Genomic DNA, 11,023 nt, shown 5'->3' with positions numbered 1-11,023 from the left:
TATTACAGTTGTTCAAGGAATGAGATATATCGTCAGCAAAAAGTAAAAAAATACAAACAGTAAATGAATGTATGTTAATTTTAATTACATGAAGTTCTTCAAACACAATTGTTACAGGATGAGTTAATTTGCAAAAACAATATTTTTTTAGGCGTTGTTTAACATAATCCACTGTGTGAATGAATATTATAGAATTTATTAATCAGCAATTACCTTAAAACGATCATGTCATATTTCAAGTACGACTTTGATTACATTATGTTTTGTAAATGTTATACATATTTTTAATGCAATCATAAATATATTTTAATCATATATCATTATATAAATGTGTATAATGATTGACGACACTAATAAATGTGTGCATCACGAGTGTACCATATTACTAATAAACATTATTCAAAATTTTTTATATGATGCATTTATTTTTACTCAACTTAAATTTGCTACTTTATACAGTAGCAAATAAGTTTTACTTCAACCGCGTGTGATCCTTACGCCACTCTTTTTTAAATCGTCGTCGTTCCTGTTCATTAGCTCTTATATTATGTCTATAAAATACGAATAGTGAAAGTTACAGTTTTTATAAAAATCTATTTGAAAACATTTCATATTCCACGAATATTTTATTACGGTACGAGAAGTTCCAGCAATTTGCCTTACCGATGCCACACACCCCACTAGTTCATGATAGTTACAATCAATACTGTCACTCCATTAATGTATATTTTTTGATTATTACATCTAATTATTTTTATCACTGTGTATTTTCTTTTAGGCCGAAGCTTAATTGAAAATAAACCAGCACTGCCAGAAAAAGAGAAGAAAATTTAGAAAGTGGCGATTATGAAGAAGGCAGCACTATTGTAAAAACCAGGACTTACGACCTGCCATCACATACATAAATATTATCAGACACCACGATTGTGGGTCGTCGGCTATGATGAGGTAAGATAAAACAATATTAAAAGATCATATACTATTCATATAGGCGCTTTCTCTCTCTCCGATTTTTACGTTCAAAAGAGATAGTTAAAGGGTCATAATAAAAATATGCTAGATAATATTATATTATAACTAGTGGTGTATGGCATCGTGCCTTAAGCAAATTGCTGGAACTTCCCGTGCCGTAATGAAATATTCGAGAAATTTCAAACGTTTTCAAATATATTATTACAAATACTGTAACTTTCATTGTTTTTGCTATCTTGTTATGTCTGACAATGAGTAAATAAAATGTAAATCATAAATCAATTTATCTTCAGAACATTAACAATCGTCATTTTATTTGGAATTCAATTTAATAAAAAAAAAGTTGCCTAATTTGAACAGAATGTGCGACATTTTCACTTATACTGTGCTTAGCTTGGCGGCATTTTCACATTTTTCAATAGTTTTCACAAAATTGGAAAAGTTCTCCAGTTTAGACATAAACAGTCTAAATGCACTTGGGTAAACATTTATACCAGAGTGGTGCTTAGACTATGCTTAGCCTGGGTAATTTTTTGAAATATCAATCCAAAATTACAAAAATATTTTTTGAAAAAAAAAATTAGAAACAACATTTTTTTTTCCAAAAGCAATTATTTTGTTGAAACAAGCAGAAAGTTCTTTGAATCATTTAAATCGGACGAAAAAACTGCTATTTTTTACATTTAGCTCTGTATCTCCGAAACCGCTGGGCCTACCTTTGCCAAAAACTAATAACCACTTTTCCTCGTCATTACGAACTGAATGTTTTTTAAATCATACAAATCGGATGATCCGTTCTCTAAGAACTCGATTTCTATTTTCTGCACTCTTTGCTTCATATCTCCGTAAGGGCTGGACCTGCCTTTGCCAAAAACGCATCAGCATATCTCCCTATCAATAGAAATCGAATGTTTTTTGAACCATTCAAATCGGTTGATCCGTGCGCCCGAAAACGTGGACGAAAAAATGCGGACACACAAAACACACACACACATCCATTTGGTTTCTGAAATATGCTTTAAAATGTTCAGAAACCTTCAAAACTTCGAGAAATGCAAAAATTTTCAATTTCGATTTTCGGCCCTTGTTTTAACAAAATAATTGAATTTGGAAAAAAAATTGTAATTTTTTTTCTTTTTTAGCTTTTTGTATGTCGAAAATAATTCAGATTTTATTTTTAATTCTGACTAAATTTCTAATATACGTTAAACAAATAATTTCAACTCTGCAATTCAGTTTATATAATTCTTATAAATATTAGACAATGTTACAATATTTATAATAATCCATTTGAAAACATTCAGTATTCCTTGAACATTTCGTTACGGTACGGGAAGTTCCAGCAATTTGCTTTAAGGCACGATGCCTTAATTGCCTCAAACAGAATTCCACTTACAGCTAGTTTATTTTTTTTAAGAGTTATCTTCATAATCATAAACAGTTTGTCTATCTTAATGGATTCTTGAGCAATATTGAAAATATCAGTTCAAGTGTTCCTCAAGGATCCATTCTTGGTCCACTACTATTTATTATTTTTATTAATGACATATCTGATATTATTAGCTGTCCACATTTATTATTTGCAAATGATCTCAAACTATATCTCAAAATAAATTCTATTGATGACTGCTTATTATTACAGTCTCAACTTGACTCTTTCCACTCTTGGTGTATCTATAACAAATTACATTTAAATATATCAAAGTGCAAGATTCTCAGTTTTTCACTTAAACGCGTTCCAATACTTTTTTATTATAAAATTTCTAACAGCAGCATTGATAGATGTAATAAAATTTCAGATTTAGGAGTTTTATTTGATTCTGGTTTGTTTTTCACTGATCATATAACTGATGAAGACATAAATCTTTAGGTTTGATACTGAGAAATTGTAAACAATTCAATTCTAACAATGCACTTCTTTGCATGTACAATTCTAATGTACGTTCAAAATTAGAATACGGTTCGATTTTTTGGTATCGTCATCAAATCAACAACTCTGATGCGATAGAGAAGGTTCAGCGAAAATTTCTGAAATATCTTTATTATAAAACATATAAAATTTACCCTGAACGTGGCTTTGACCACAACACTTTACTAAAAGAATTTGGTATTCCTTCCCTTGCCTCACGTCGATTTATCTGTACAATTATGTTCTTATTTAAACTTTGCAATAATTCTATAGACTGTCCCTCATATTCTTAATCAACTATCCTTTAATGTTCCAAGGCTATCTACGCGTTCACAATATTTTTTAATTATCCTACTCCTAAATCTAATTCTCTCTTAAATTCGCCAATTTTACTTATGTCCTCTAACTTTAACTTAATTAATAATGAAATAGACATTCACAACACTTCACCTAATCAAATAATCTCCATCTGCACAAGTTAATCTTTTTATTTTCTTTCAAATATCTCATTATTTTCTTATTCTGTTTATAAATATTATTGTTACATTCTGCATTATATGTAATTTTATCTTAGCATTTTATGTTACTAACTATATATTGTAATTTTGTATATATTTTAATTGTTATTCATTATGTAAAATAATTGTATTTTTGAGTCCTCTTGGAAGAAATCTGTGGGCTATATCTATCTATATATATATATAAATCTCGTGTCACGATTTTGGTTCGCGATGGACGCCCAAACTACTGAACCGATTTTAAATTTTATTGTCTCATCGTGTGCATATATATCCAACTTAGGTTATAGGAAATTTTGAAAAGTAAATTTAAAATATAAATATATAATTTTTATAAACTTATAAAAATTTTGACAGAAAATGACCAAAAAAAAAAACAAAACACTAAAATGACAAATGTCAAAATTTAAGGAAATTTCGATATATAATTTTTGAAAAAATAATTTGGCATTTCAAAAAATAAAATTCAAAAACATGTACATATAAAGAAATATCCAACATTTAAATCCAAATTTGATGAAATGCTATATTCAAAATCACAATTTATAATTTTAAATCTAATTAAAAATCAAAGCTTAAAAATTTGAATAAATGTTGACATGTAAACAAATTAAATGTCATTTGTCAGTATTTATAAAAATAATTAAATAAATAGATTTACGATTTAAATTTAATTAATCAATTAACTTAAGCTTAACAAATTATTTCGGAAACCAAAACTTTATCAAAACATTATAGATCAGAGATCACAATAAAAAAGCGGCATATTGAATTTAAAATTAATCATAAACAAAATTTTGACATTTCACAAAAAAAATGTTTAACGACTTACTTCAATAAGAAGCAGAGAAATTAATTATTCCAAGTTATGTTATAGGCAATATTGCCAAGCAAATTATAGATACAAAACATTATTGTAAAATAAATATTATCTGACATTCACTATTTTTGAATTAAATGCAAATGTATAAAATCAAATATTTATATAAAAAATTGTATATTTAGATAAAGATACTGCGTTGATTTAGACTAAAATTTAATTTATTCTTTAATTTAAAAAAAAATTGACATAAACAAAATTAAAATAAACAAAACACTATGACGCGTTGTAATTATTTATCGGAGTGTAAAGAAATTTGTGTAATTAAAATATAATATTATTATTAAAATATCAGTTAAGATATATTTTGATTGTCATCGCAAATGCTAATCTTACAGGAAATTGTAACCTATTAAATGGAATAGTACAATCTGAGGGTATCATTGGAATCTGACAAAAACAAACTAGACAAACTAAAGATTATATCATATTATATTAAATTTTGACCGAAAAGAAAATATTTTGACAATTATAATTAATTTGAAATAAAATGCAAATGTCAAAAATCAGATTTTTAGAATATTTATTTCCACAATATTCCTGTGTTGATTTAGCCAAACTTATGAATTTAACAATTATATAATTATTCATTGATGACTTAAAATAATTATTAATTTATTAACAAATAAATAATATTTGAAAGAAAATTTTGACATATATGACATGACAAAAGTATAATAAGCAAAGCACTATGATGCGAGTAAATTAATTTTTGAAGTATGAAATGTCAAATAATTTTTGAAAATTATAACAAGTTTTTAACTATTTGTCAAAGAATCAGAGTCCAAATCTATTAAATATTTGATTTTTGGCACTTTTATTAATTTTTTATCAATTTAGGCATATTTTTTATGGCAAAACAACGTTTTCCGGGTTAGCTAGTATTTAAAATAAATAAATAAATAAATAATAGGCCTAATAAACATTCTTTCTTTGTTTTAAGAATCGTAAGCCTTTAACTGTAGAACAAATGTATGAGGATGTTAGTCAAGACCATGCCAAAAAAACTGTTACCATGGAGAGCCATCCGAATTTATCAGGACCACCGATGGCATCAGTGCATCCTTGCAGGTAAATAATAATAATAATAAACTAAAAACACCTAAAATCACTTGAGATGTACATCTTTATAATTTTATTTGAAGGCATGCTGTCGTTATGAAAAAAATCATACAAACTGTCGAAGAAGGTGGAGGTGAATTGGGAGTGCACATGTATCTTATTATATTTTTAAAGTTTGTGCAAACTGTTATTCCTACTATAGAATATGATTATACTCAGAATTTCACAATGTGAATTTATGGTGAATTATTATTATTATTATAATATATAAATATATATATCTACAAATAAGGGTGGTTCTTAATATGGCCATTTTTGAGAATTTCTTTGCTACCAAGTGCTCAAATGCTTCCAAATTGATAAAAAAAAATCTCTGAAAGTTTGAGCTCTTAATATTAACATTTAGATAGTCCGCAATTCAATTAAAAGTTTTGTATATTCATTATTAAGTAAACTCTTGCGCCATCTGTGACCTAAAAATATTTATAAATCACTTAACCTCTAATTAAATCCTTTACCGAAATATTAATTCATAATGGCATCAAAGTTAATTTTGCAGCAAAATATTTATTTAAGAGGTGATGTTGACGCGAAAATTATCAGTAATAAATTGCCATCGAAATTGCAAGTCTGCTATCACAGATGGCGCAAGAATTTACTTAATGATGTATGTTAATAATGAATACACGAAACTTTTAATTGAATTGCGGACTATCTAAATGTTAATATTAAGACTTGAAACTTTCAGAGGATTTTTAACTTCCCGTAGGGTAGTTGTAGTAATGGGCCGAAAATTGAAAATGAAAATTTTTGCATTTTTTGACGTTTTGAAGGTTTCTGAACATTTTGGCACTCAGAAACCAAATGGATGTGTGTGTGTGTGTCTTGTATGTCCGCATTTTTTCGTCCACGTTTTCGGGCGCACGGATCAACCGATTTGAATAGCTTAAAAAACATTCGATTCCTATTAATAGGAAGATATGCTGATTAGTTTTTGGCAAAGGCACGTTTAGCCGTTACGGAGATATGGTGCAAAGAGTGCAGAAAATAGAAATCGAGTTTTTGAGAGAACAAATCATCCGATTTGTATGATCCAAAAAACATTTAGTGCGTACTGACGGGGAAAAGTGGTTATTAGTTTTTGGAAAAGGTAGGCTCAGCGGTTTCGGAGATACAGAGCTAAATGTTAAAAAAGGCAGTTTTTGAGAGAACTAATAAGCGTCCGATTTAAATGATTCAAAGAACTTTCAGCTTGTTTCAATAAAATAATTGCTTTCTGAAAAAAAAATTTTGTTTCTAATTTTTTTTCAAAAAATATTTTTGTAATTTTGGATCAAAAATTCAAAAAATTACCCAGGCTAAGCACAGTCTAAGCGCCACTCTGATACAAATGTTTACCCAAGTGCGTTTAGACTGTTTACGTATTGGAGCACTTTTCCAATTTTGTGTGAAAACTAATGAAAAATGTGAAAATGCCGCCAAGCTAAGCACAGTATAAGTGAAAATGTCGCACAGAATTATTTGCAAATGCGTTTAGACTGTGACTATACAGGAACACTTTTTCAATTTTGTATAAGGCAACTATTTTTTTTTTAAATTGAATTCGAAATGAAATGACGATTGTTGTTAATGTTCTGGATATAAATTGATTAATTTATGATTTACATTTGATTTGCTCAGATATAACAAGATAGCAAAAATAATGAAAGTTACAGTATTTGTAATAATATATTTGAAAACGTTTAAAATTTCTCGAATATTTCATAACGGTATGGGAAGTTCCAGCAATTTGCCTTAAGGCACGATGTCATACACCACTAGTTGTTTATTAATTTGGAAGCATTTGAGCTCTTGGGAGTGAAGAAATTCGAAAATGTCGATATTAAGGATCATCCTCATATATATATATATATATATATATATATATATATATATATATATCGTATATATATATATATATATATATATATATATATAGCAGTATTTTTTGCTTTTAATGCATAAAATTTGGTACATTAATTTTTTTATATATGTACCGACTAGAGCATTTGCTAAGCAAAAAAGATTACTTGAAAATATAAATTATAGTGGAGGTGATAAATATAAAATTTATTGAGATAGTGTTATATTTAATTATCTACTTCGACTTTATAATTGGATTTGCTATTCAGAAAGCAGTCGACTCCACTATGATTTAAAATGGTATACAGTCAACTCTCCGATAACGCGGTGTAATAAAGAAATCGTGCTATAAACGGATATAACCAGTGATCGAATTGGAGATTTTTATATAAAGACATAGATGAACAAGTATAAATAGATGGCAAACACGGCCGCTTTGAAATTACATCAATTTTAATTCCTTCAGCATATCACAGAAGTCGCCACCAAACGTAGCACGTAAATTTACCCTTAGGTTTAATTCTAGATGAGATTTATTTAAATACATAATATAGGAAAGATGAACCTGATTAATTTGACTAGAACAAAATATACGCGTATATTTTCAACAAATTTACTAATATGTGATGATACGAAAAAATTAAATACTTTTTTCATTCACATATTTCAATGTATAAGTATGTTTTAAAACAAACGCTGAATTTGAAGCACACTAGCACCATCTGTGATATGCTGAGCTGAAAACACTCATACAGAGTAAAGCGAATTTGTTCTAATTTTACCTCTCATGTATAAAGATAATGATATACACCTAAGTCTGTTTTTACACGGTAGATTGGTTCCAGAAGAAGCCGTGTAAAAAAAAACGTGTAAAAAAAGACATTAGTCTTATACAAAAATGGGTGATTTGTTCCTAATCTCTAAAACCTATTAAAATTAGTGAAAAACAAGAATTTTTATGAACAAGATTTCATGTTTATTTTATTAAATCAAATATAATAAAAAAAATCAAAGTAAAAATTGTTTGTACGCGCTAAAGGGGAATTCACTTAAATCTTTAAGCTAGTGTTCGCAAACTATCGATACTATCGATGATTTCAGGCTTTTTTCTTTCATAAATACTTTTTTGTGATATGAACATACTTCGCAAAAATTAAATTTGACAAAAAAAAATTCAAGTACATAAAATTTCAAATCGTGCTAAATGGAATAAAATCGTGTAAAAAATTTAAAAATATTCAATTTTCAAACCGTGTTATATCAAAACCGTGTACAAAAAGACCGTGTAAAAACAGACTTAGGTGTATTATGGAACAGAAGCTAAACAAAAAGTTTTTTATGATATAAACTGGCATATTTTTATATAAGCATGTTATAAAAGATAAAGAAAATCGTGTTATATGAGGGTTGACTGTAAATGCTATATGAATGTGCCGCTATATAGCTGATATTAAACTCCATTACGATGAGCTTTTATTGTTTGATAAAGGACCAATTGTGTTACTGTAATGTTTAAGTTTGATCAAAAGATTTTGTTTCACGAATGTTGTTTGAATTATTTCTTACATTCACTCTGAGAATTCGATTTGTCACTTTTGTTTCGTCGACGTCTCTAGTCATTCCGAATCGATTGAGACCAAATTTGGAAAAAGTACGATTAAGCGTGGTAAAACTTAGATTTAGTTAACTACTTGTAGAGTAAGTTATAGTAATCGCAAAAAAATCGAAAATGAAATTTTTTATATATCTTTACGTTTCAGAGGTTTCTGAACATTTTGGCTACCTTACAATTAGAAAAAATGTATGTTTGAATAAATTATTTGAATACAAATTTTGTATCCGATTTGAGTGATTCAGAAAACATTCGATTTGTATTAATAGGGAGATGTGCTGATTAGTCTTTGGCAAAGGCAGGTCCAGTCATTTTGGAGATACGGGGCAAAAAGTGCCAAAAATTGTAATTTAGTTTTTTAGAGAACGGAGCGTCCGATTTAAATAATTCAAAAAATATTTTACTTGTATTGACAAAATGAAGAACTGTTTTTAAGGCAAATTGCTGGAACTTTCCATACCAAAAATTATGTTTTTTTTTTAAATTATTCAATTTTCTTCTAGAACTTTGAAAAAAAGAATTGACCTTTTTGAAAAAAATGAAATTTGTTATTATTATTAAAATATCTATAAAATATATGATAATTTGATGTGCATATGTCGTTTTTGACCGTCAAATGACATCTTTTATATTTTTTTTTATTGAATCTCCGAAACGGTTGGACTTGCCTTTGCCAAAATCTCCCCAACAATAGGAATCAAATGTTTTTTGAATTATTCAAATCGGTTGACCCGTGTTCTCGAAATCGTCGACAAAAATTTGTATCCGCACATAGACACATACATTCATTTTGTCTAATTTTAAGGTATGCCAAAATGTTCAAAGGGCCTTAAAACGTAAAGATATGCAAAAAAAATTCATTTTTGATTTTTTTTTGCGATTACTATAACGTATCCTACGGAAAGTTAAAAAAGTTCAAAATGTTCAAAAAAATTTCACAATACTTTAAAAAAACTAGCTGTAAGTGGAATTCTGTCTTAAGGCAATTAAGGCATCGTGCCTTAAGGCAAATTGCTGGAACTTCCCGTACCAAAAATTAATAATTTTTTTAAAAACGATTGACATTTTTAAAAAAAAAATACTTCGAAAAAATAAGATTTTTGAGAAACTATAAATTGGACAAAAAATTACTTTTTTTGAAAAAAAAATTTTTTTTTTAAAAAATTTAAATTTTTTTTTTTTTTTTGAAATTTTTTTTGGAAAGAATAATGTTTTCTTTATTTTGGCATATTTTGGAAGATTTGAACTTTTTTTCAAAGCAATCGTACTGCTTTAACTGCATAGAGACAAAATGTCAAAGCGCGTAAGCGCCGCGTCGCCGTCTAACGAATAAACATTGGTACGGAACCTATAGGAATGCAAACAAAATTTATACTTATTGTTGAAATCTCTATAAAATATCTGATAATTTGATATGCATATGTCTAATGATCATTTTTGACCGCCAAATGGCATTTTTTTTTTACTTTTTTTGTTAGATCTCCGAAACCGCTAGACCTGCCTTCACGAAAACTTAATTAGTTGTTCATCTTGTCAATACAAGTAAAATGTTTTTTAAGTTATTAAAATCGGACGCTCCGTTACCATTTTTGGCACTTTTTGCCCCGTATCTTCGGAATTTTTTTTCGGATTTTTTTTTTGAATTATACAAATCGGTTGATCGGTGTACCCGAAATCGTCGACTAAAATGTGTATCCGCACATACACACACGCACACACATACACACACACAACCATTTTTTCTAATGTATCCCAAAATATTCAGAAACCTTCAAAACGTCGAGAAATGTAAAAATTTTCAATTTCGATTTCAAAAATTTCAAAATTATCAAAAATCTCATTTTTTCATAGGTTCCAAAAATGTTTAAAGTTTTTCTAAAAATTATAATTTTCGGTACGGGAGGTCCAGCAACTTGCCTTAAGGCACAATTAGTTTGGTACACAAATGAGTAAATCGGTAGTAAATGATTACCAAATGAAACACAAGGAATATTTACATTTTTCTTAAATTTATTCAGTTTTTTACATACATATTAATATCTTAGTTCATCACAAAAACTTTCAGTTTAGTTATTTGAAATATAAACATAAAGAAAATAATTTCATTAAAAAATAAACAAAGATAAAACCTTGTGTAAAAAACAATAAAATTAATTTATTGTCTTTGT

At 27.9% G+C, this 11,023-nt stretch overlaps 1 protein-coding gene across 2 annotated transcripts in view; it reads left to right on the top strand.

The window, feature by feature from the left end:
- The window catches only part of LOC113375913 (ubiquitin-like-conjugating enzyme ATG3), a 14,000-nt gene extending 8,425 nt beyond the window's left edge, over positions 1-5,575 (top strand). For both annotated transcript variants that reach the window (XM_026615863.1, XM_026615855.1), the window contains exons 6-7: positions 5,223-5,350; positions 5,425-5,575. In XM_026615863.1, coding sequence (XP_026471648.1) covers positions 5,223-5,350; positions 5,425-5,575 — 279 coding nt within the window. The remainder of the gene's footprint in view (positions 1-5,222; positions 5,351-5,424) is intronic.
- The last annotated feature ends 5,448 nt before the right edge of the window (positions 5,576-11,023 follow it).

The sequence above is a fragment of the Ctenocephalides felis genome, unplaced genomic scaffold (genome assembly GCF_003426905.1).
Source record: "Ctenocephalides felis isolate EL2017-DRISC unplaced genomic scaffold, ASM342690v1 CF-g0.4_SCAFFOLD_00845, whole genome shotgun sequence".
NCBI classification, from domain to species: Eukaryota; Metazoa; Arthropoda; class Insecta; order Siphonaptera; family Pulicidae; genus Ctenocephalides; species Ctenocephalides felis.
Note: the sequence above shows the minus strand (reverse complement) of the source record. Positions and strands in the feature narration are given on the sequence as shown.